Here is a 27,636-nt window from a genome sequence, read left to right as displayed (position 1 = left end):
CATCTGTGTAAAGACATCAAACCCCTTAACAGAGAAAGTTTCATTGTCTTTCCTCTCCAAGTGAGTCAAGAGACTGTTGTAAATAAAGCATCTTAACCACATTAAAGCACTCTCCTTCATCCTGTCATGCTGCCTCATCATCACACTGTATTGATTCTGGAAAGAATTGATGTCCCCCCCACCTCTATTTTTGAAGCAACATTCAGGCTCCTGAACCTTTTAAAAATACTATAGAAGCTACATTTAGCAATATTGAAAATTATCAGCATTTTATTTCCTCAATCATAATTTTAGAACCTTGTTGGTTAAGGCCCATTCATTATTTTTTTCTTATACTGAAAAATAATTAGTTGTGGAAATCAGACAAGGTGGACTGTTCCCTTTATATTCTCAGCTGGTGGTTCATGATTGGTCAGAAATGGACACTTGAAGACTAACCTGGATCTTCTGTTTTGCCTGAAGAATCCTCCACCACCTGGTTCTTCTCTGAGCCTGTCAAAGAAACTGTCATGATGAGTAAGTCCTGAGCTCAGCAGCCTGTGACACACGCACGCGCGCACGCACACACACACACACACACACACCTGTGTGAAGACAGTTTCATGGTCTTTCTTCTATAAGTGAGTAAAGAGATTGTTTTAGATGTTTAAGTATAGTCTTAGTTATATGAACCCATACAGGGGCTTTCATCTCACTTGCTTAAACCTCCAAGCAATGGATTACTTCAGCATGTTTACTTCTGTGTGTGAGAAAGCGGAGCTGCAGCTGCAGAGCATTCTGTCATGTATATAAAGAATACATGACAGATACATTACATTCTTATATTAAAAATATTTTGTTGTGTAAATCAGACAAAGTTGACTGTTCCCATTGTATATTTTAAGTTACCAAAATAAAAGCACTAGGAATTTGCTTGGGTAAAAGCAACTTAAATATGAGAGACAGTTGAAGTGCTTAACATTGTGATCATTAAATACACTGAATTTTACCATTCTATTACAACAAAAGACGTATTGATATTCAGGCAGAGATTTTTCTAAGCCAGATTTAAAAAAAGAAAGTGTGTTCTGGAACAATATATCTGTTGTATCACAGGATGCGTATCAGGATACGTACCGTATTGCCAGACTCTTGCCGATACACGCCCCTAGTTTTGACTCCTAAAAAACCTTTAGTTTACAGTGAAAGTGAAGAGTTGAAACTCATTGAAAGGATGTAAATTCACCAACCAGCTGCAGATTTCTGCTGCAGGATCCTCTCTTCTGGTTCGGGATCAGCCTCCTGTTTCCTCTTCTTCCCTGCAGAATTCATCACATGTGAAACCAGTCACTGACACGAATACAGACATGGAAACTGAAGCATTACACCCTAACTTATCCTTAGGCAGTGGTGGGCCGTATGGGACTTCAAGGTCTCTGAAAGCCTATAAAATACCTGAATCATGTGTTAATTACATTTTGCCGTGCATTCTCATCAAATCATTCCAAATGGTTTGTCCGTTCGCTTTTAGTGCGTTTATGATGGTAAAGCTGCTTCAGTCAGACGTATTTTCACATTGAAACATTTAACCAATCGCATTTCAGCTGTCCTTTGTTGCTAGGCAAGGTAAGGGTATTCACCATGAGTTGTGAAGGTCTCCTAATGAAAAATCAATGTCGTCGTTTATTTCTTTCAACCAATCAGATTTTGACTTGGTGTCAGCAGAGCCATCTAGCAGGATAACAGTATTCACAGTATTCAGTGTCACAGTATTCACCCCTTCTGATTGGACAGTTTGACACAGAGACACTGAGAACTTTTTGATCTTTTAAGTTAAAAACAGAGCTTACAGTAATGTACTCCTTGGAGGATTTAGCAGGAAAATCTCCCACTGAATGATTTTATGTTTACTTTACAATTACAGGTAGAAAGGCCATTGAGGCAACTGTTTTTGAGATTTTGGGCTGTAGAAATAAAATGGAATTGATTTTTTTCTTTTTTTCATTAGTAAAATTTGAGTGAATCATGAGCAGCTGTACAGATGTGTGTTTGGTGCTGAGCGTCCCCGTGTCCAGTGCATCTGTAGCGGACATTTTCAGCTCTAAAGTGAATTCAAACCTACGCAGAAACACAACTGGACAGACTGGGCTCTCAGCACTGGCCTTGATGGAATAGAAAAGGACTTCTGATGGAGCTGAAGACTATTTATTTGTTTTTGAGGAAGGAGGGGAGGATCGAGTTTGTTTTCAAATAATCAGATTTTTTGTTGAGGGAAATGATAAATATCATAATAAATAATATTCCAAATTTGTGATTGTTTTCTTTTTTTTTTTTTTTTTAACTTGTCCTGTCCAACAGCTGGGCAGACAGATGAGAGCGCCGGACCCGACCCCCCGACCAACGGAGCCCCCACCACCCCCCGCCAGGCACCGGAGGCCCCGACCCCCACCCCAGCCCATGGCAGAAGGGCAAGGAGCAGCGACGACCAGGCCCCCCCATCCCCTAAGTCATGGAGTTAGCCATGGGAGACCAGAGAGACTGAATTCTTTCAAAGTTACTTGAACCTTGGGCTGACATTTTTTCCAAGCTGATATGATCAAGCAGCAGATTTCTGTGTTGACTTATGTTTATATTTTTCTTGCTTTTCCAATTTATTAAAATAGTTTTTTTAGCAATGCAAAGAGTTATGAAAATGATAGAGACTAGTCCTCCTTCTACATCGATGGCACTCATGTCACCAAGCACACAAAGTGACGGTGAAGCTGTGATTGAAACCTTAAGCCAGACTGATAGATCGGCACATACCTGCTGCCAGAGAGCCTGGACAGGCGTGCAGAACCATAGTGCATGCATGTAATTGTCGGGTAGATTACTGTCACAGTGCTGACAAATGTCTGAGTTACTGAGACCCATCTTGAACATCCTCTGTCCAGTGTAGTAAATTCTGTGAAGGGTTTTGAAATGGATTAGCTGCAGATTTGGACTTTTTGTCAGTTTAAAGGTGTTTAGACAAAGTTCTGACCAAAAGCTTTCATCTGTGCTGATGCTCAAATCCGCATCCCATTTTGTTGTCGGAAGTGAAATATTATTATCTAAATTACATAAAAGTTTGTATATTTTGGAGAGAGTTTTATTCATTGTGAAATTGATCAGAGTGGTAACTACATCTGGTAGCTTTAAATCGTTGTCTCTGTATTTAAACTTTTTAGTAATAATTGATTTAAGTTGCTGATATTCCAAGAAGTTATTTATTCCATGTTTGTCTTGAAGTTCCTGGGGAGTTATGAATCTTCTATCAATAATTATGTGCTCTAGTTGTTTTATGCCCCCTGCTTGCCAAGCTGGGAAGTGGATAATCTTTTTGTTTATGAGGATGTCTGGGTTGTTCCAGATGGGTGTCATTTTGCACGGTTGAATTGATGATTTTGATATTTTGAGAAATTCCCACCAGGCTGTTAAAGTGGCATTTATATTAGTACTTTTGAAACAATCCTGTCTTTTAACTATTTGGCTGATAAATGGAAGATCTGACATTTGTGATTGTTTTCAATGTTTTTGCTGGTTGTAGTTGCATGATGAGATTTGTTTACTGTTTTGTTTATTCAGTTTATTTAGAGGAATAAAAATGGTTAATGAGGGGTTGAGTGATTCAGACGTTCCACTACTAAAGGCCCAGGTGTATAATGCACAGCCCGCCACTGTCCTTAAAAGTGTTTACTACGACCTGTCAACCCCAGCATGCCCCTAGGAAAATATGTGCATTTGCTCCACAGGTTCACTGAGTGGTCTACAACCTCAATATTTTGTACTACTGCATGCCCCGTACAGGTTTGGCCGTTTTCATCTGCAGACAGCCTGTATCCACCCATTAGACAATTGGGACGAGAGCTCTAAACTGCAAAGATGCTTTTCAGTCAGACATCTGTAGAAAAGTTTTTACTGTATTACCTCCTCACGTGGTCTCCTTTAGTTTACAGTGAAAGTGAAGAGTAGAAACTCATCGAAAGGATTTAAATTCACCAACCAGCTGCAGATTTCTGCTGCAGGATCCTCTCTTCTGGTTCGGGGTCAGCCTCTTGTTTCCTCTTCTCCCCTGCAGAATTCATCACATGTGAAACCAGTCACTTACAAAAATACAGGCAGACATGGAAACTGAAGTGTTAAACTCAAAACTCCAAAACTTGGTGCAGTGAGTTTCTTCAATGAGTAGCTAAGGGTTTTAAATGCTCATGTTCTTCTAAGATGTGCCCACTTTGAATAAAGATTCTTAAAAATGAATCATGATTTTCTTTTGTTGGATCATAGATATGGGGATGAATATTCCTGACTAGCTCATGTCAATTTACAACTTATTTGTTTTCTTTGTTGTTTTCTTAGAAAATATGGCATTCTTTATTATAACCTATCAAGAACTCCATATGCATGGACATAACTTTGAATGAAGTCAATATAATCTCCATTATTTGGAGATACGGATGCCGCCATGGAGGAACTAGACAACATCAGTCTGAGTCAACATTTCCATGGCAACCACTCTCTCCAATCAGAAGTGAACTTGTCAGAAGGCCACATCCCTACCACTTAAAAGTGGGCTCTGGAGAATCTGTCAATCAAACATTTTGGACGTTCAACACAAGACCACAAACTTTTACAGAGGCGTCTAATTGGTCAGTTTAGACCAATTAGACGCCTGAACTCCTGGGTGGTGGTGGGGTGCTCGTCTGGGGCTGTGGGCGTCCTTCTCCGGTGGGGCCCAGCGTTGGGTTCTCCCGGCGCGGCGGGAGGGCTGCTCTCCTGGTTGGGCTGGGGCGGCGCTCTCTCTCCCTCCGTGCCTCCCTGCTCTCTGGCTCTGGGGGCCTCGCGGCGGTCCTGCTGGCCCTGGCCTGGGTGGCGGTCTTGGTCGCCCGGGGGGCGGTTGTTCCCTGCCTGTTCCCGTGTGGCGTTGGGGGAATTCCGGCTGCCGCTGCTGCTGCGGCGGGGGTATGGGTGTGGGGGTGGCTGGGCGCTCCTCCTCCTTCTTTTCACATTCCACCATCCATTTTAGAAGTACATAAACACTCACTTGAGCACAGGTGTTAGCTCACCTTTGCACTAATAGTTTGCATGATTGAATGAATGAAAGATTTCACACTAGTTGGTTTAAAGGCATAGGTATGCGTTCGTGAACACTATCTGTTTTGTGTGCATGTTGACATGTGGACATTTTTGCGGCTAGCAGGTGTGTTGATAATATTTGAGTGTGTGTGAACAGGCCCCGCCCTTTTTGTACTACATTTTAACCGTACCGTAACGATAAACAACCAGTAAGCCTGTCTGCTCTATGCTGCTTCATGGTCTTACCCCCTTTCCCCTCCGATTATCACCCTCCTACCCCCCCCCTCTCTCTAACGTCCCTCTCTCTTCTTCCCCTCTTTCCTTTTCCGTCCGGTCCAACACCAAAGATTTTCAAACATGAATGAATGAAATTAATAAAGTTTGGCCTCAATTACAAAAGGGGTTTATTCAGACATACCTTTGGTTTGTCTGAAGATGAATAACCCCTCTTGTTAAAATAAAATATGTCCAACACAAGAGGCCCTCAGCTCTCATCTGTTTGCCTAGCTGTTGGACAGGACAAGTTAAAGAAAAAAAAAAAAATAATTGGTCAGTTTAGGACTTGAATAACTTGGAATAAAGAACAAATATTTTAAAATAAGAGAATTATCAAGAACATGTTAGAAGGTGTCATAGCAAGAACAGTTATTCTGACCAACAGAATGACTGAGTAACAGCTGTTTATTTCTTTAAAGAAGTCTATGGGATTTTGGCCTCTTGGGACCAGCGGGTACTTCATCGTTGCAACGCCACTCAATCCAGTTCTCATCTACAGTAAATGGTCCTGATTGACTTTGAGATTCCAAATTGAACTCCTGGATTCTCCCTGTCTGCTTCTGGCCCTACTGGCCCTATTTTTACCCATCGGATCTGCCTCTGCTTTTCCCTTTTGGGTACTGGCTTCTGGATCTCAGGGTTTGGGACCTCGGATAAGGATTTTGAACCATTGGTTGTTTTTCTGCACTAGACACTAGTCCTTCCTACACTATCTGTACCTTGCATCTCCTCCAACAGCCCCCTGTTGAGCCTTTCCCATTACCTGCAGCCCTTTCACTCCTCCAGCTCGATGTTCTTCTTTTTCTTCTACTTTTTCCTAATTTTCCTGTCTAACAGTTGAGCGAGCAGATCAGAGCAGAAGGCCTCTGTGTCGGACAGATTTTACTGATACAACAGTGGTTTATGGATCTTCAGACAAACAGAGTATATTTGTATGAACCTCTTTTATATTTGCGCCTAAATTTTATTTATATTATATTTATATGCATTCCTTGTTGGACCGGACAGAAAAAAAGAAAAGATAGCGAGAGAGTGAGATGTTAGAGATGGGAGATACGGGTAGAATGGGGAGATAAAGGGGGAAACAGTCGATAATACGTAATATTCATTCATAAGAATGTCATAAGTAAATTGCATAACTTAGTTCTGACATACACAGACTGTTCTTTGTTCTTTAATAAATCTGTAATTGACATTATTCTGAGTCGTGATTTTACAAGAGTCTCAATTCTGATTCTTTACACTTCTACCTGTTTTCTTCTTCCCCACAAAGGGCTGCAGCGGCTCCTGGACTGCACGGTCGTTCCTGGGAATGTTCTTCATAATGTCATCCACCACGATGATAGATTCCTCCTCTCCATAGAACTCGATGATCTTTTGCACCATCTGCTGCCTGGATACTGTCTTCTTTCCTTTTGGAATCTTTTCCAGATGCAGCAACATCTTCTCGTATTGTTCCTCATCCAGATGCTCCATGATGCTGAGCAAAGCAGACTTCCACGTTACTTCTGAAACATCCACAGAAAACATATTTTTCTTCAAAATGTGTTCATATTAAAGGGCCTGTAGCACAGGCTAGAGCAAGGGTAGTGAACAATTTTGACACCAAGTGCCGATTTTTTCGCTGTGAGAGTCAAAGAGCCACACCACATACTGACCTGCCAAGCCGTACACACACAAACACGCAATTAAAGCTGTATTATTTTCTATTAAAAACTCCTCTCCCTACAACACAACAGCAAGTATTGTACTTGTGCCTATTTCAAGGAAAGTGTCCACCCTCAATACACTCATCAAATGCAGCTTACCCAGAGTTAACACAGCGACTACCTTGGAGGTCAGATACCCCCTCTATAGACCTCTCACTCATCTAATATACACACTCACACCCTCTCTTTATCTCACTTTTCCCTGCCTCACTGATACACACTACTACTCAGTGACGGGACAGGCCATGAGGTTGATGGCTGATGAGCCACTGGCTTCTCTGAAGTCAGATTTACAATGATAAAAACTGAAAATTTCACGGTTCATCCAACAGTATTTTGTTTCTCAGCATTCCTCCTTCAACGACTCTTACACCAACAAATACACAAACATCTGGACAGACCATCCTTCTGGTCTCTGAATAATTCCTATTCACAATAAACACATTTAATACATTACATTTCAGTTGCGTTTAGCCTACATTCATTTTAACCTTCAGTAACAACAAAATCTTTAATAGTTTTTTATTTATTTAAAGGTTTTTAATCAATCTTTGCCACGCAAAGCATTTAAGCGATGACATGTTTAAAAATCAAAACACCTCGGCTTGATCACCATTGTACCACGGTATCAAGTATTGACCTGCCTCATTCCAGCCTGTATTAGACAACCCCCTGGGTAACCAAACATCATGGAACTGACTTCTGCTCATAGCCACCTCACTGATGGTTTTACACCCAAGATTCCCCACTTCCCATGAGTCTCAGGGCTGAACGCCCCGGTTGCCACACTATTCACACAGGCATGGTCAGTCAGGTGTGTGTACACTTTGAAAAGCTTCAACTTGTTAAATAAAGGAGACAATTTGTGTTGATCAGGAAGGGTTTTTCATTTTCTGCGGGATACGTTTTGTTTCTTTTTTGCCATGAACTATTTTACTGCTTCCAAAAGCTCATAATAATAAACATCGTGACTTGCCATTCTGTTTAGTAAAAAAGGAAGAATCTTCCCATTCTTTCAAAAAACGTCTTGTGTTTCTTCATTATACTCGGAATTTCACAATCTTCACTCTGAGGGTAAAAATCTGCATGCACACCAAATGTTTATTTTTTCCAGCATTGGGCGTAACCCACGCAAATGATTGGAGGTCGCTTATGAGTCGGGAGCAGCATCAAAACACTCACATGCACACTACTCTTTTTATTATTTTTTTAATACTCTCTGATGGATTTAAGAGTTGTATATAAGTGAATTAACTATGAAATAAGGTTCAGTATGTTGAAGTTACTTTCACAACGCCATCCCTGAATATTTTACTTTATTTTATTTTTATATTAAAATTCCAGAGGTTTGCACATGAATTCTGGCCATTTTTTCAATAGCTCCAAAACCACATGAACCAGAAATATGACATTTGTACTGAAGTGTTTCACTGGCACCCCAACACCAGAACCAATTTATTTTTCCATCATACATGATACAAATTTTATATGAACTTTTGTATTAAAATGTCAGATTTGATAGGAATTTTGCTTTTTTTAAATAGCTTCCAAACCATGTGACGGAACTAGTCCAACTGAGTCCCGAATTGTGGCACCAACACAGCAACATCAGGAATCAGGAATTCTTTATTGTCATTTTATCACATGATAAAACGAAATTAGGCTCTCTGGTCCCTGGCCAGCCGTTTACATTCAGACATCAATAAATAATATAAAACCCCTCCCCTTCTCCTCCTCACACACGCGCCTTTTTTTCAAAGGCAGGGGCGCCGATTCGCAAGTTTCCGGCCGTTCCATACTCTGCCATATATTTCACAATAGCAGAACTAAAGTGCATCAATTACTAATAGCAAGCACTGAATAACCACCCTCTACCATCCAGGCCAGTACCGTTGCACTCGAGTACTAATTCACTATCCTCTTACTTAGTAGCAGCTCCACTAGACATGTCCAAACCTGCTCCCCGTTCCCCATGCAAAGCAGAACCCCAGTTTGTCAAAATGACTCCCACATAAGCTACCAGACAGTCATATCTGTCTGTTTATTTTGAACACCCACACCAGCAACCAAACAGCATTAACTTCCCTTCTGCTCACAGCCTCCTCATTTATGGTGAGCGATTTAACACAACCAAGATTCCCCACTTCCCATGAGTCTTAAAAGCTGAAGGCGGGGCTAACCCCCAGATCGCCACAATATATTGATTTACTATATGAGCAGTGCTATTTTTGGAGTATTCCTGTTAAATAATATTTACCCTTCCAATCATTTTTTACATTCTCGCTTTAACTGGGACAGTGATCTTTGTGTCTTTTGTGGAAATGATAGAAACTGTGGAACATCTTTTCTTTGAATGTTTGCATGTAAAAGTGTTTTGGTCTTCTTTTTATAATTGGCTTGAATCCCAAAATATCATCATTAACCCTTTAAATTGGAATACAATTAAAATTCGATTACAATCAATTGACAAAAATCTGGACTTTCTGATTAATGTACTGATTCTAATTTCAAATAATTTTATTCATACTTGTAAATTCTTAAAGGTGAAACCTCACATTAATGGATTACTCAACCCTCTCAACCTATTCTCTAAATCTGTAGCGGCTGCGAGCTTATGAGCCGCTAGAGAGGCTCACAAATAAAACTATGACCAAAAATCCACTTTGTTTGTGTGTCGTGATTTATTCCACTTCGTTGCCACAGATGACACATATGATACGATCAATCAAAGGAGAGTTCATAATCAAGTATAAAGGCGGTCAACAAAAAAATACTGGGCCCTGTGCACCCTCTCTGTATCAAAGGAACAAACCAAACTAACACAGGTGACAGGTGCGCCTAAATGAGATCTAACTAGTCACGTGACCAAAAAAGGGAATTATGTACAAACATGATAATGGCGCCTACACACCAGCCCCTAATTATTTGGCAAATAGACAAATAATTACACACACAAAAGAAACATTAAATCAGCATAAACAATACAAATTCATTCAGTTCTCTTTTTTTCACATTTTTTGTTTTTTTTCAATTGGCCTCCAGTAGCCGTATTTGTCTTTCAAAAGATCACGAGTCCTTAAATCCGAGAAATCTTCACTTCTTCAAGAAGCTATTCTTTTGGTTTTCAGCCTCCAGCAGTAAAACCATCTTTGTAATTGGTCGTTCCAAGCAGCTGGTCTTTGTCTTGACTCGAACTTGACGTACTAATCCTCTTCTGTCTGGGAAAGTCTGTAGTACTTTTCCCAGAACCCATGAATTTCTGGGTGTTAAGAGATGTGCTATGAAAAGTTGCAGCACAGTCAAAAACAACCCTCAACTTTTTCTTAACTGGGTGATAAACCCCATGATGTGGAATATACCACACTGTCCCATCCGAACGCTTCAGGTCTTCCTCCGGTACCTGTTCAGCGTAACCTTTGGTGAACATGTCATTCATAAAGGCCATGTAATCCGTGCAGAAAACAGGGTATCTTAGGAGTCTTTTCTTTAAATGAGCAACACGCTGCAGAGCTAAATCTTTGTTGTTAGGCATGCAGACGTTTTTGTTTCGCAGTGGTAAACCAATCTGATAGTGTCCATTTATGAGGTTTGCTGAATTTGAAACTGTCTCCATAAATCTTTGGTCTTCTTGTGACAATCCAGACTGTTCATCCATACTGCATTCAGGAAAATCAAATTTGAATTGCTTCTGCCAAAGTTCATCCATCTGTACAACAGACACTCTGTTTACTGACAATTCTGGTTGTCGTTGATCCATTGTATTTCCACCGTTACTTCCCAGCGGTCCATTTATTGTCCAACCGAGCATTGTTCTTATAGCAAAAGGTCCGTCATGTTCATTTTGTATCACTTGCAGTGGTTCCAAAGCTTTTGGAACATTGACGCCTATTAGAAGTTCAATCTCTTCATTTATTTGTGGTAAGTAAATGTCCTTTAGATAAGGCCAATTTTGCAGATCCTTTTGCAGCGGCATGTTACATTTCTGCACTGCGATGCTTGGTTGTGTGTATGTTTTAGGAATAGCAACAAAATCATTTCCTTGAATGGCTGCTACCTCTGGTCCATTGACAACATGACTGTCCACGATTTTCTCTTGAGCCATTGTCCTGAGAAGAATGTGTGTTTTCCGTCCTTCCACGTTGAGTCTGTGCATTAAACTGTCAGTACAGAACACCGCAGTACTTCCTTGATCCAAAAAAGCATAGGTTGTGACAATCTTGCTTCCTTTGCTGAGTTTCACTTGAACTGGAACTATTGGTAATTTGCAGTCTTGATCACCAGCCCCAGTAAGACCATTGGACACCAAAGTTCTCATTTGCTGAACCTCTGGTTTCTTTTCAGCCTCTGTAATGTCTGGAGTCTCTTCTTTCCTAAGTGAAGTAATGTGAAGCAGAGTTGGATGTTTAAAGCCACATTTAGCACAAGAGACACGCCTTTTGCAGTCTTTACTGATGTGTCCAATACACAGACAGCCAAAGCAAACACCCTTTTCTCTCAAGAAGCCAATCTTCTCATTTCGGGATTTCTTTTCCAACTGTTCACATGAATCCAAAGAATGTTCTTTTCCACAAAAGAGACATTTCTTTCTCGACGTTTGGGTAAATTTCTTTTCCTGAGTTTCATATTTTAATATTTTATTCACTGGGGTTACTGTTGTAGCAAAACTGCTTTCTTTCCTTCCAAAATGGATATGTGACTCTGGTTTGGTCAAACTCCTAGTTGCAGGTGGAACATCCTGTATGTTTCCAAACACTGGATCCGTTAAGACTCTTACTTGTTTTTCTATGAACTCTGTGATGTCAGATATCTTGCATCTTTGTTCAGTTCTTTCCTGTAGTTCACAAGCTACTGTCCTCCATTTGTCTCTAATCTTGTAGGGAAGTTTTTTGATAACACTGAGCATGTTAGAAGGCACATTAAGATCATGCAGGTAATGCAAATCATCCATGACATTGCAACAGCTTCTGAGAAAAAGACTATAATCTCGAAGAGCCTTAGCATCTTCTGTTTTAATTGAAGGCCATGAAAGAACCTTGTCCATGTAAGCTGCTGCCACCTTGTGTTCATTTCCAAAGTGTTCTTTAAGTAAGGTTTTAGCTTTGAAATAACCTCTGTCTGGACTTATGTATTGACAGCTCCGAACCAGTTCCTTAGACAGACCTTTGGTATACTGTTCCAAGAAATAAAGTCGATCACTGTTATTATCAGTGTTTTTCTCTACGTTGTTCTCAAATGCTTTCATGAACATGTGGTACTGTAGTGGATCTCCGTCAAACATGGGTACATCTCGCTTCGGCAAAGATGAAACACGTTGCTGATTCATCAGAAGCATTGTTATTTCATTTTGATTTCTCATTATGTCCAAAATTGATTGTTGATTGTCCATCACAGTGTTTGTGTTTCTGGTGTCTTGGACTGAGGGAACTGTTTCTTTTCCATGTCTTTGGTCTTTAATCATTGTAATTTCAGCCCCCACAGCTTTCTCTTTAGGCTTTGTCCCTGTAGCCTGGTGATCCCGTTGAGCTGTTTGATGTGAAAATGGTACAAATGGGTCAGCTTTCCAATCCAGAGTTTTTTGTCTTGTTGTTTGTCTGTCCAAATAGGAGTTCATTCCATCTGATGCTTTAGAAAGCCTTTGACTTTCAATACTTTGAGATTTCAGCACTTTCAGTTTGGCCTTGTGTGCACAGATTTCCTCTTCCAAGATAAGTTGTTCTTTTCTTTGACGAACTCGTTCTTCCTCCTCTTCCAGTTGATGTCTTTGTTTTAAAACTTCTTGTTTTGCCATTAAAGCAGCCAGATCTGCTTCTGTTTTACTGCATGATGAAGTTGTAGAGGACATTATTGACTTTCCAGAATGTGATCTTGTTGATTTTTGCTCCACATTTGACACACTGTCACTGGGTTTTATGTCATCATTTTCTTCCATTTCTTGATTTGTGATTTGATGTATGTTTATGTTTGAGAGCAAATTATATGTTGCAGCAGAAACATCCTTTTGTTCCTTAACTTCACAGAGCCATTGTGTCACACCTCCTATGAAAGCATTGCTGTGATCCCGAATATTAGAAAACCACTCATCTTGACTATTTTGTTCATCCTGTGGCAAAAGAGGGAGTAACGTTGCATGTGATTCACCAGCGTTTGCGCACAGTTCTGTCAAGTCCACCGTGAGAGACTGAACATGTTCAGCATTCTTTTCGTTTGTCATAAGTTTCTTTATTTCTGGAATAAGGCCCTTTATTTTATTCACAGCAAATTTGCGTTCCTTTTGAAGCCTTTCAATTTTATTACTGAGAGCTTTCACAGTCAGTTTAACTTGTCTTTTGCCGTTCGTTTCCATCGCAGAGCACTCGTTCTCTGGTTCACTCATTCTCTCTTCGTCACTTGCGTGGTGTTGCGCAATACTTTCATTCATTCGACTCCGTTATTTGTGCAGCTTTACAGATCCTGCAATGACTTGCTCTGCGCAGCCTTCGTGCGGGGATCGCCATACAATCTTGACTTAGTTAAACAGACACCGTTTGATTCTTCGTTTTCACCAGATAGCGGTTCAGAGTTTCACTAAGCTGGATCCTTGACCGAGCGCCCGTCGCTTCCGGGTGCTTACCTCGGCTTGGATGACACTGACAGAGGCGCTTTGATTGCAATCCACCCCGCGGTTGTCGCGCTGTCTTTGTGGCGTCCGGAATTCTTGCGCTGTGTGGAGTGTCCTTTTATATTTTTTTGTTGACAAAGTTGTAGCGGCTGCGGGCTTATGAGCCGCTAGAGAGGCTGCGACAGGTCCTGTTTGCGACGCGCTCCACATAAATAAAACTATGACCAAAAATCCACTTTGTTTGTGTGTCGTGATTTATTCCACTTCGTTGCCACAGATGACACATATGATACGATCAATCAAAGGAGAGTTCATAATCAAGTATAAAGGCGGTCAACAAAAAAATACTGGGCCCTGTGCACCCTCTCTGTATCAAAGGAACAAACCAAACTACACAGGTGCGCCTAAATGAGATCTTAACTAGTCACGTGACCAAAAAAGGGAATTATATACAAACATGATAATGGCGCCTACAAAATCTTTACATTACATGAATCATAAGAAAGTCCAGACATTGTGTCATTTATTTGATCTATTTCAACTTTTGTGATAGACCCTTATTTTTGTTTTCATATTTGTTTTTTTTCTCTACCTTTATCTCAGAATTGATATTGCTGTCATTGACAGACATGCCATTATTGTTTGTTGAATATTTGCTTCAATTAAGAAAAAAAATTTTTTGGGTGCATTCCCTGCCGGCGCCACAAGGGTTGGTGACCCCTAACATAGACAGTAGACACAAAAACATATTTCTGACACAAACGGAACCTCATAGACCGGAGCGCGGCGCAGAGCGGAAAGAAGAAAGGCGGTGGTCTGGCGGTGTTTGTGAACGACAGATGGTGTAACCCGAACCACATCACTGTAAAGAACAGCACTGCTCCAAGGACATTGAGCTGGTAGCAGTCAGCGTTCGGCCGTACTGCCTCCCACGGGGGTTCTCCCATGTGCTGGTGGTCACTGTTTACATCCCCCTGTCGGCCGACGCTGCTGTCGCTTGTGAGCACGTGCACAGCACCGTGTCCCAGTGTTCATTAAGAGAACATGACCCTTCCAAGCCAGACCAGGAGAGGGAGGGAGAGTTCCTCAAGGGTAGCAACAGTGCTCCTCCTGTGACTCCAAATCCTCCTGACGTGTTCAAATCACCTCTTGGTATTTTCTGCTTCACTTCTGCTAAATACTTGTACTCAAAAATCAGGGCTTTGTTCCAAGATCATTTGGTTTCAGTTCCATCAGCTACTTCTGTTCAAGTGGCTGAGTTTATATATTTTTATATCACCAACACACGAGACACGCTGGTAGCTTCACACAGGTTCCGCTTTTATTGCTCTTCCCTCCAGGTACAAATCCACCCATACAAAGGTTCCTACCCCTTTGTGTCACCTGATACTACATCCCCCTTTCTTAAATGAAGAACGTCAGGGTAACATAACAAAAAGATTTCTCAGCAGTAACACTGCACTGCTCCTCTGTAAAGTGTTCATACACATAACCAACATGAAGTGCACATCCTAGTGAACCCATTAACAACTCCATGCATTTCAACATAAAACCACAAACTTCTATCTATGAGGAATGAGATAGACTACTCAGATCCTCAATCTGAGTGTGGGGATTATTCTGCCCCAGAACTCACTCAGTTCCTATTGATTGAACAAACATAGTCCTTTAGGTACGCTGGCGGCGCCCTGGCTCTTACTGGAAACCGTCTCTCAGACACTGAAGTCTCCTGTTCCAACTCGTTTTCTTCAGGGGCCACACTTCCTCTCGTATCTTGCGGGGGAGAAAGAGCAGGTGTTTCTGGAGCCACAGGAGTTGGTGAAAGGTGGTATCTGTTCCTCCGCAGGACCCCCTTTGGTGTATCTATGACGTACGACCTTGGAGTATTTGCAGCCGAAACAACCGTGCCCCTCTCCTGCAGACCTTTAACCCACACATGATCTCCAGGCTGTAACTGAGACAAATCATGTGCTCTGTGTCTGCTGTTATAATCTTGCTGAAGCTTTTGTCTGTACTTCTGCTCAATCTTCCTCAGCCGCTTCATATCCGCACCTTCTGGATTAAGCTGAGAAGAAATCATAGGAACAGTCGTCCTTATCCTTCTGCCCATCAGAAGTTCTGCAGGGCTGTATCCATTTGCTAGAGGCGCAGAACGATAAGCCATGAGAGCAAGATATGGATCCCCAGACTTCTTGAGAAGATTCTTTACCGTCCTCACAGCTCGTTCCGCCTCACCGTTGCTCTGTGGGAAATGCGGGCTTGAAGTCACGTGTTTGAAGTTCCAGCAGCGCACAAAATTACGGAAGTGCTCAGAACTAAATTGTGGTCCATTATCCGTGCGCACCTCATCCGGAATGCCGTGTCGTGCAAACACAGATTTAAAGTGTTCAATAACACCTTCAGATGTTGTAGATGTCAGCTTGGCCACCTCAAAATACCTGGAATGATAGTCCACCACAATCAAGTAATGCTGTGAACCAAACTGAAACAGGTCTGCTCCTACTGTGGACCATGGTCTTGTAGGAAACTCAGTAGGAATTAAAGTTTCCCTCAGGTTTGTTCTCTCACGAGCACAGACATCACATTTTTCTATCATTTCTGTTAACTCTTTACTGAGACCTGGCCACCAAACTGACTGCTTGGCTCTTGCTCTGCATTTGGTTATCCCCAGATGTCCTTCATGCAGCTTTGAAAGAATGTCCTTCTTCAGTGATGCAGGAATCACTATTCTGCTACCGTAAAGTAGCAAACCGCTGTGAACTGAGAGATCTCCTGAGTACTGCAAGTAAGGCTGCAGGGATCTGTCAGCTGAGAACTTATCTGGCCATCCTTCCACGCAGCACTTTTTGAGTTGCTGAACCATGACGTCATTCTCCTGATGAGTCTTAATTTGCTGAAGCCTGCTCTCAGTAGCTGGTAGGCTGCTTATGACCGCGTCCACATACAGGTTGATATCTTCCTCCGATAAGTCAGAATCATTCCCTCCAACAGGAGCTCTTGACAGAACGTCTGCCGTTGCGATGTTTTTGCCTGCGACATGAGAGATGGTAAAAGAAAACCTCATCAGTCTCATACGTAAGCGTTGTATGCGGGGTGGCAGCTCATCCAATCTCTTTGATCCCAGCAGTGGGACTAACGGTTTGTGATCCGTTTCCATGTGAAAACATTTCCCGATGAGAAACTCTTGAAACCTCTCACATGCCCACGTCAAGGCCAACGCCTCCTTCTCAATTTGGGCGTAGCGCTGCTCTGTTTCGCTCAAAGCTCTGGACGCATACGCGACCGGTTTCCATCCTACATTTTCTTGTTTTTGGAGGAGAACCGCGCCCATCCCATAGGAAGAAGAATCTGCAGACACCAGCGTTTCAGCATTTGGGTTATACAGAGCGAGTCCCGGGGGTGTCGTCAGATCAGCTCTGATACTCTCAAAGGCTTTCTGCTGCTGTGAACCCCAGTTCCACATGTTAGACTTCCTCAGCAGGTCTCTCAGAGGGCGTGTCTTTTCTGCTAGGTGAGGCAAAAACTTTCCAAGGTGATTTGCCATTCCAAGAAAACGTCTCACCTCGCTCACATTGGTAGGCTCCTGCATGCCTGTGATGGCTTTAACCTTTTCAGGGTCTGGGCTGACTCCTGATCCTTCAATAATCTGACCCAAGAATTTAATCCTGCTTTTTGAAAACTCACATTTGTCATTTAATGTGACACCTGCCTCTTGGAGACGAGATAATGCTCTTCTCAGTCTCTCATCATGTTCTTCTTGTGTGGTTCCCCAGATGAGAACGTCATCCATCTGACACAAAACTCCGTCGAGACCCTCCAGGATACGTGACATTCGTTTCTGGAAGTGCTCGGGTGCAGACGAGATCCCAAAACACAGACGATTGTAGCAGTATCGTCCAAAAGGAGTTATAAAGGTAGTCAACAGAGAAGAGTCTTTAGATAGTGGAATCTGCCAGAATCCAGCATTAGCATCCAACTTTGAAAATACTTTGGCTCCAGCCAGCTGCCCTAATGTGTTTTCAACAGACGGAAGAGGATGTTTTTCTCTTAACACAGATTTATTCAGTTCAGTTAGGTCAGTGCAGATCCTCACCCTGCCTGTGCGTTTTGGCACCACCACCATGGGTGCACACCACTCAGTTGGCTGGTCTACTTTTGAGATGACCCCCTGCTGCTCCATTCGGGTCAGCTCCTCCTTAACCTTTGGCATAAGGGGAAGAGATATGCGTCTTGGTGTGGACAGAGAGAAAGGCTGAGCGTTCGGTTTCAGCACAATGTTGTACTCTCCCTCCATTTTTCCGAGTCCACTGAAAAGCCTAGGGAACTCCCTTTTAACAGTCGCTGTGGAGTCCAGAATGATGTTCTCTACTCTGGCAACCAGCTGTAGAGCAATAGCTGCTGTCCCACTCAGGAGCGGCATACTCAAACCTTTCACAACATAGATGTCCTCCTTTGTGTTTTTGTTATTTTTGTGAAGGTTAGCTGTGAACATACCTTGGACTTGTAACCGTGAACCTCCTGGTCCTCGTAAGACTTTTGTTGGCTTCTCCAGCTTGCCAAACTGCCCTTCTTTGTACAACGTCTCTGAAACTGCAGTCACATCAGCTCCAGTGTCAATTTTAAACACTGTGCTATGGCTGTTCACATCCACTTCTGTGATCCAAGGACTTATTGTGTTTTTATCAGACATTGAACCTAAAAAAGCAAATCCATCATTTGAGTCCTCTGTCACCATAGCAATTTTCATGTCTTTCCTCTGTTTGGTTCTGCAGACTCTTGCATAATGTCCCTTTTTCCTGCACTGATTGCACACTGCTTCACGTGCTGGGCATTGCTGCATGCTATGTCCTCTTGAATCTCCACATCTTGTGCACTGAATTACTGTGTCCTGTGTGTGTGTCATTACTTTTTGGCGGTGTGGCGGTGCTCTTGTCTTCGCTCGCGCGCCGCCGTGTTGACGCGCGTGCACGCCATCCACTTGCACATCCGCTCTGAAGTTACTGTGAAGTAGAGCCCTGCGCGGGACTATTTTCTTCATCCCGCTCCCGCCCGCGCCCGCTGAATTTTTGACCAATCCCGCCCGCTCCCGCAACGTATGCGTTACACTCCCGCCCGCTCCCGCAATATGTATGTCCACTCCCGCCCGCACCCGCAAAACTCATAGAATTTAGTCCCGCACAGTAATAGAGATGCATTGATTTTGTATCGTCTCCCGTCCCGCAGGAAAAAAACACGTATTTGTATTGATATTATTACTAAAGAGATTCATGTCCCTCCTCCAGCCTCCTCTTTTCATGCATTCCTCTTTTGTGTAATGTGCAACTTAATTATTAAATATATTTTCACAAATCCTGTTCAGTTAAAAGTGTGCGTGTGTGCGCGCGCAGACAGACGGCCTGAAGCGCGCTCTTAGTAAGAGGCGGGGCGGGGCGCACCCCCAACATCAAGTTAGATGACAGTGGCCATTGGGCGTCTCTACCTGGTGCCTTCACGGAGCTTCAGTACCTAAGAATCCAACAGCCGCACAGCCTAACGTAGTCCGCTAATATATATTCATGAGATATTCATGGCAGCACTGATCCCGCGGGGTTTATTTTTTGCCGCCCGCTCCCGCCCGCAGCACAATTCAAACCGCCCAATCCCGCGAGATTTGGGTTGGGTCCCGCGGGACCCGGCGGGACCCGATCCCAATGCAGCCCTCTACTGTGAAGCATCTCTTGCTGCCTTTTAACCTGCTCACTCTGTCGTGCTCTATTAACTGCGTTTTCTAACGTCAGCTCTGGATCCATCTGTAGTTGTTCCGATAACCGTTTGTCTTTCAAACCCACAACAAATCTGTCTCTCACCATCTCGCTGTGAAGAGCGCCGTAGCCGCAGTGCTCCGCCAGGCATTGCAACTACCCCTGGCTGCAGCCTGCAGAATGGGGCATCGTAGTGGAATGCTTTGATTGCAGAGGAATGTGAACACGCTGTGGAATGTTAGCCCCGCCCATGCTGAGGCCGTCTTCTTCTTTGGTGGTTTTACAAGTTTCCATGTGCAATATTGCCACCTACGGGTTTTTAAGTAGTTTTTCCTTACTGTGAAGGGAGTTTTTCCTTACTGTGAAGGGGGGGGTCTAAGGGAAGGAATATCAGTTTAGCTTAGTCTTTTTTGTTAAAGTTTAGTATTATCCTAATGCATTCTTTGTATTCATGACCCCTTTTTCATTGTATGTGCTAAAATAAAATAAACATATTTAATTGAATTAGGGAATTTCTACCATGATTCCTGCCTTCTTATGCCTTTTACAAGTTTCCATGTGCATGTATTAGGGAGTTAATGAATTTTGTCTGGCCTCACGGACCAGGAGAAAGTATGTGTGGCCAACTTTTATCCTTGGACGCACTTAAAATATGTGCAGACAATGGAGCAATGTGGAAATTCCACAAGTTTGTGTATTTGAACGGACGTAAATAAATGCAATTAACCGCCTTTAGGATATGTACAATCATGTTTTAATATTTTTCTTTAGAAAAATGCCCCCTTTTATAAATGGCTACAGGAGAAAAGGGCAGCAAAGCTGCTGACTGTAACATTAGTTATTAGTTATTCTACAGTCTGTGATTTACTGATCAATGGTTTATTGTTATATGTAAAATTATATCACGTTATAAAATATTTATCACACGTAGGTTCCACAGATATTGTGTAATAACTGTTGTGTATTTATGCTCAGTCTCACATCTCAAGGAGTGTATAGTCTCAGGTGGGTTAAACATTTAAAGTAAAAAACCCTGACCCCATGCTAGACATGCATGTGTGGGTTTCCTCCGTGCCTTCCTCCCACTGTCCAAAAACATACTTAATAGGTAAATTGGTCACTCTAAAAAGTCCATAGGTGATTGTGGTCCTGCGACAGGCTGGCGAGCCCAGGGTGTCCCCTGCCTTCAATAGCAAGTGCCAGGGATAGGCTCCAGCAGCCCTGTGACCCCAAAAGGAATGAAATTGAATAGAAGATGAATGAATGTAATGCTACAGTCATATAGCATTATACATATACCAATATGAAATATAAAAAAAATAAAACAGAAAACAAATACAGCAGACACTGGGATTTATTGTTCCTCAAAACAAACATAGACCTTTAATTTTTATTGTCCATAATTTCAGAACAAAAGGCCTCAAAGTGGCTGAAAAACTGGAAAGAAAAAGTGAAAAGCTCCCTCAGTTCCATCAATCTCTCATCTTCGCTCATGAGGGAGCAGGTTTGCAGCTCTTTAAGAATATCCTTCTGTTGTTCTTGATCCACCTTCAAAACATCTGGCAGGGAACATCTTCCTTGAAAGGACTGCAACTGGCACCATTTGGCTGCTTCAATGGTGCCGTGCAGTAAAGCATCTTCTTCCTGCACAGAAAAAAAAGGTCATTCTTAGAGTAGATACTGGAGAAGGCGACAAATGTTGAGTTCAAGAGGATCCATACATTCCTTCCTGTCCCACTGCTTGTCATGTCACCTTCCCCTACAAAGAGAATAGAATGAAAATGAAAAGATAGAAATGACACTAACAAAAGACCCTGGACATCCCATCTCCTAAACTTTTATAATAAACACAATATTATATTATATTTGAAGGGGCATCTCAGGTCACCTCAATAATCTATCAGAGACTGAAAGCAGAGAAAACTATGTATGTGTACAACAGCTCTAACTTCAATAGTACCTTCTGAGATGGATTCAGAATGCATCTTTTTTATTGAAGCACCTTCCTCCTGAAAGTGGCAGAGGGATTAACAACAACAGCCTCAAAGAAGAGCTTCAATGTGTGCCTCATGAATTAAATGAGCTCCTCTCACCTGGAGTTTCCGCTCCTCCCGACGCCTTTTTCTGGCCTGCATTCCTTCTTCTTCAGACCTTGGTGAATCAATGAAAATGAATGTTCACCATCAAAATGTTAATAAAAAGGTCAATTCAGAGTTTTCAGTAAAATATGTAGTAAAATATTAAGGATTTTATAAGTGTGATCATATGAAGAGCACTTACGGCATTGGAAAGTTTGTTATTAGGTACAGACACCACCGTCTCCTAATTTGCTTCATGTTTTCCTTTGAATAAATAAATACAGAGTACGTCAGTTTGTGCTTCAACCCAAGTGTCTTGAATTGACTCGACACAAACTGACCAGAATTTACACACACCTCACTGAAATCGCACTTAGTTCCCGTGACAATGTACAGAGCGTACTGAAAGTCAAAAATTACATGTTAATATTTTGAATCCATGTGACATTTCTAAATGTTATCTTTATATACCATGGTCACTTACAAAAAAGATATAAATATTAACCAGTTTTTAGTCCTTAATTCTTGTTTTCACTTTTTAATGCACACACTGCAGCCAATCAGTTTTCACCCAGCGCATGTTATAATTCATTATAAAAACCTTATTGACATTGTAATAAAGTTAGGTATTTGTTTATTTGATCTTTATTGAAGAGAACATTTAATGTCCATGATCATTTCTAATCATTTGTTTTTGAAAAGCCCTGGTCTTACCATTATGACAAACACGCCACAGTTGTTCGAGCACCCTTGCTTCGCCAGACCCTGGGAGTGTGTGAACAAATGTTTTGATTAAAGGATAGTAATCAAATAGAAAATTTTAGCTGATGCAATGACAAATCAAACCGGAATATCATTTCTGCCAAGTGCCCTCCAGGGTCCAGGGGAGAGGAGGTGTGCAATGTGTCTGGAAAAAAGCACATTGTAAGTTAACAGAAGAAAATAAAAGCACAGTATTTTTATATATTTACACAAGAACTCCAATTGAAGCGAACTCAGGAAAAGGTGGGAACTTGAGTCATTTATTGAGGTCAGAGGGCTGTGGTGGTGCCAGAAGGTGCTGAGGAGGAGCCACTGTTTTGGCCTCTGGTTTCCATCTCAGTGTTTCTTCTTGATGAGGTGCTCCCAAATGTTTTAAAAACTGTGACCTATTGAGCACTGTTGCTGGACAATAGCAACAGTGAAAGTGGGATGTACGTCGGCATCCTAAGCCACACTTGATGACTGTGAATTCTAAATGAGGAATTATAGGAAAATATTATTTACTTCTGTCTTACACTCTTCACATTCATAAGACTAACGACGAAGCTGAAGTTGAATCAGAAACTGTATTAAATGTAATATTTATTATCTAAAATATAATTTAATCCAGGTTTGAGCAGTCCAGGTCTTGTGTTTTTTTTTAAACAAATATCCGGAGCCAACTTCAACGCCGTGCTAAATGCTCATAGAAATTAGATTTTGATTACAAAATAATACAGGGTAATACACATACATAGTCCCGTACTTAAATTTTTAGGGATTAGGGTGGGAATTCGGACGCAGCCTGGATGTACCTTTGTGTTTCACAGAAGAATGAGTTTCCATGTGGAGGGCCATTGCATGCTCTGCATCCATCTTGCAACAGCAAAATGGACATGAGAAGACGTTGTTTTGTTTTATCGGCGTTGGCTTGTCGCCGTCGATTAAAACTGTAACGTGTCTCTATATAAATACAGAAATATACAGGTTAAATAAACAAAAAAAAAAGTTTTACCGACATTGAAAAACACAAATAGCTTTACACAAAACTTCCAGGCAGGAGAGCCGAAAGCTAAACTAACTAAGCTTCATCATGCAAACGTGAACCATGTAGTTAGAACGGCAGGGTGAAAAAAGAACAATACATTTGAAAATACGAAATAATAGCCTTATTTGCCTTGTAAAAAAACAATTGTGGTGGAAAGCAAGCAATAATCACAACAAGAGTTTTCTTTTCATTAACTTACCGTTTTTTTTGGATGTGTTCCTCCATTTTCAAAGTGTCTCTCTGCGCGTGGAAACAGAAGAAAAACAGCACTGACTTCGTCGTCTTCTTCTTGTATTTAAAATGGCGGCCGGCAACAACGACGAAATGCATTACCGCCACCTATTGTGTTGGAGTATGACATTGCACCATTCAAATTTTCCTCCCCTCTGTTCTCTTCCTTCCTCATACAATTACCAATGACACAAAATGTGCTCCACTGATTCTTCCCCTTTCCTGCAATCACAACTGCACTGACGCAGGTGAATCAAAGGCACGGGCTCAACGTGGGCGGGGTTAACATTCCACAGCAGACGGGCTCAGCATGGGCGGGGTTAACATTCCACAGCGTGTTCACATTCCTCTGCAATCAAAGCATTCCACTACGATGACCCATTCTGCAGGCTGCAGCCAGGGCTTACTCAGGCATTGCAGCGCAGTGTGGAAGCTGTCGACCGTCTCTTCCATCTCCTGCTGTCGTTGGTTGAACTTTGCTCTTTCAAAAATTATATTTCTGCGAGCCACGAAATGAGTGTCCAGCCTTGTCTTGACTGTGTGGAAGTCGACTGCCTCCTCCGGACTCAGGTGCAGCGAGACCAGAATATCCTCGGCTTCCTCCCCCATGGAATAAATCAGCGCGTTCACTTGGTTCTCCTCGGCTTGAGTCTCCAAACCAGACGCAATCCGGAACCTTTCAAAACGCTTTATCCACTTAGGCCAGTCATCTGCCTTGAAGGAAAACTTCTGAGGTGGGGGTACCTGGAATCGACTCATGGCGGCCGTCCCGGACTTCGATGGCGACTACGAGCGGCAAAATCCACACTATTATTTTTATCCTGAGTTCTTCAGTTCAAACCCCTCCTGGGTTCACTTCTGACACCATGTTCAAGTGGCTGAGTTTATATATTTTTATATCACCAACACACGAGACACGCTGGTAGCTTCACACAGGTTCCGCTTTTATTGCTCTTCCCTCCAGGTACAAATACACCCATACAAAGGTTCCTACCCCTTTGTGTCACCTGATACTACAACTTCGACTACTTATTGGGCTAATTTTATATCTAATATGGACAAAAAGTCTGGTTTTTACCACAAAAATTCTTCTTAACAAATAAAGTCAAGGAAATCTCATTCAGACTAATACACAGATTTTATCCAGTAAAACAGTACTTCTCTAAGTTTAAAGCTGACTTAAACACCAGGGGGGTATTCCAGAAAGCAGGTTATGCTAGCTCCCACGGTAAGTATGAGGCTAAGGAAATTGATAACCTCAGCTTTCAGTTCCAGAAATGGAGGTATGTTTCAGGGTATGTCAAGTTGCCATGGCAACTCATGCTCTGAACATAACCTGGTCTGGAGCAGGTTTAGTTGAAGGTTAGTTTGTTTACAGAGAGGTGAAGCAGCATGACGTGTCCATTTGAAGATTTCATTTCATTTCATTTATTTATTTGTTCCTTTCATGAAAATTGATGTTCAAATGTTTACATATTTCTCTTACATATTAAACATTTTCATGATTGGAAAGGAGCAGAATTGAAGAACACAATTCTTATAATTATCTGCTCCCTTTTAAACATTACATTTACATTTCTCACACCATCACCTGTGCTCAGATTTCACAATGTACAGTTCCACTACACAGTAAATACATTCCATTCATTTAATACATACATTCCAAAAATTCCATTCAACAGTCAAGTTTGTACAAACTTATTTGTTTAGCTTTATACATCCGTTTAAATTGAATAATACTTTGACAACTTTTTAACTGATTCTCCTGGGAATTCCACATTTTTACCCCTACTATAGACAAACACTTTTGCTTTAATGTTGTTCGAGCAATCTGTTGTTTGAAATCAAATTTTCTCCTATGATTTTCATCTCCTGTGGTAAAAATAAAAAGCTTTTGAAGGTCTTCTGGTAAATCTCTGTTTCTGGCTTTAAACATAACTAATAAGGTCTGCAATTCAATTAAATTTTTAAGTTTTAATAAGCCTGACTTAATAAAAAGTTCATTTGTGTGATCTCTAAAATTAGCTTTGTGAATAATTCGAATAGCTCTCTTCTGTAGCAGAATTAAGGGCCTTATATTTGTTTCATATGTATTTCCCCACACTTCAATACAATACGTAAAATAAGGTAAAACCAAAGAGCAATATAACATGTGCATAATATGACATGGTAAAACATATTTAGATTTGTTCAGAACAAAAAGGCTCTTGGCTACTTTATTTTTTACATAAAATATATGAGATTTCCATGTTAATTTGTCATCCAACATAACCCCTAAAAATTTAAATTCAGACACCTGTTCTATATTTATGTTGTCAATGGACAAAGTCACTTCTGTTCTGTTTTTATTACCAAATACCATAAACTTTGTTTTTGTTAGATTCAAAGATAGTTTATTGTAGTCAAACCACATTTTGAGTTTTATCATTTCCATTTCAATACTTTTAGCTAAGGTTTTCAGATTATCCCCAGAACAAAAAAAGTTAGTATCATCAGCAAATAAAACAAACTGTAACAACTTAGAAATATCACAAATATCATTTATATATAAAATAAAAAGTTTAGGTCCTACAATTGAGCCTTGTGGGAGTCCACAAATAATATTCATGAGATCAGACTTCTTACCTCCAAACTGCACATATTGTTGTCGGTTTTTTAAATAACTGGTGATCCAGTTCAGGGCGATTCCTCTAACCCCATATGCATATAATTTAGAAATCAAGATAGAATGATCTATGGTGTCAAAAGCCTTTTTTAAATCCATGAAAACTCCTATTGTGTATTTCTTTTTGTCAATTGCTGTTGAAATTTCTTCAACTATTTTCATTATAGCCAAGTCTGTAGACCTATTATAACGAAACCCAAACTGATTCTCACTTAACAATTTATTTTTTTCAATAAAGCTGTCTAGTTTGTTAACGAACAACTTTTCTAAAACTTTAGAAAATTGTGAAAGTAATGAAACTGGTCTGTAATTATTAAAAGTATGTCTGTCTCCATTTTTAAAAAAAGGAATAACTTAAGCTATTTTCATCTTCTCAGGAAAAATTCCTAATCTAAGTGAAAGATTAAAGATATGATGTAGTGGTTTTACAACACAATCTATGGTCATTTTTATTAATTTCATGTCAATCCCGTCACTGTCCTTTGAGGTCTTGTTTTTTAGTTTGTATACTGTAGTCAAAATATCATTATCAGTCACATCAGATAAATACATAGATTGAGAAATCCAATTTTTATTTTTAATAATATCTTTTGATTGTAAATTACATGTAATATTTTCTGCTAAATTGGGTCCTATATTTACAAAAAATGAATTGAATTCATTTGCCATGTACTCTTGCTTTTTGATGACCACATTGTCTTTAAGGTAGAAGTGAGGTAGTTCCATTGATCCTGACTTATTTCCTATGACCTTATTCAGAATATTCCACGTAGCCTTTAAGTTATGTTTATTTTCATGCAGAATCCTATGATAATATTTCTTTTCAGCTTGTCTCAATACATTTGTTAACTTGTTTTTGTAAACCTTATAACGTTTTTCAGCTGCTGCTGTTCTTAAGTTTAAAAAGTCCTTATAGAGTTTGTTTTTCTTTTTACAAGCATTCTGTAGGCCCTTTGTTATCCAGGGTTTTCTTTTATTTTTAGATTTAGGTCTACTTAGAACTTCTGGACAATGTCTATTGTAAAGATCTAAATAACATTTCAGAAAAGCCTCATATGCACCATTTACATCATCTGTATAAATTTCATTCCAGTCATGATTTATGAGATCATTTCTGAACGCGTTCACAGTTTCATCATTCCTTATTCTTTTGTATATTTGGTGAATTTCTGCTGACTTTTTTTGCAACCTGAAGTCAAATATAGCAAATACAGGCAAGTGATCGCTTATGTCATTAATTACTAACCCACAATTTCTTTGAGTTTCCAAAATATTAGTAAAAATGTTGTCTATTAAAGTTGCACTAGTTGTTGTTATTCTGCTAGGCTTTGTAATCAAAGGATACAGTCCTTTACTATATAATGAATCAAAAAAATCAGATGTTTGTAAATGTGAATCTAGCTTTATGAGATCTATATTGAAGTCTCCACAAATTATTAATTGTTTATGATGGTTTAGATTACTTAACATATCTTC

General features: G+C 40.8%; 1 protein-coding gene across 17 annotated transcripts in view; it reads right to left on the bottom strand.

Moving 5' to 3' along the window:
* LOC111948682 (uncharacterized) overlaps positions 1–27,636 on the bottom strand; it is a 58,794-nt gene that overhangs the window by 25,458 nt on the left and 5,700 nt on the right. For 3 of the 17 annotated variants that reach the window (XM_078930536.1, XM_078930531.1, XM_078930534.1), the window contains exons 1-5: positions 23,903–24,487; positions 6,600–6,857; positions 4,004–4,072; positions 1,230–1,298; positions 439–504 (exon numbers count right to left, since the gene is read on the bottom strand). In XM_078930536.1, the coding sequence (XP_078786662.1) occupies positions 439–504; positions 1,230–1,298; positions 4,004–4,072; positions 6,600–6,857; positions 23,903–24,254 (814 nt within the window). In that variant the 5' untranslated portion in view covers positions 24,255–24,487. The other 14 variants (XR_013647356.1, XM_023962777.2, XM_078930541.1 and 11 more) reach the window with 12 other exon arrangements.

This window comes from Oryzias latipes, chromosome 14 (assembly GCF_053564925.1).
Source record: "Oryzias latipes strain Hd-rR chromosome 14, Olatipes_Hd-rR_3.1".
Lineage (NCBI taxonomy): Eukaryota > Metazoa > Chordata > Actinopteri > Beloniformes > Adrianichthyidae > Oryzias > Oryzias latipes.
Note: the sequence above shows the minus strand (reverse complement) of the source record. Positions and strands in the feature narration are given on the sequence as shown.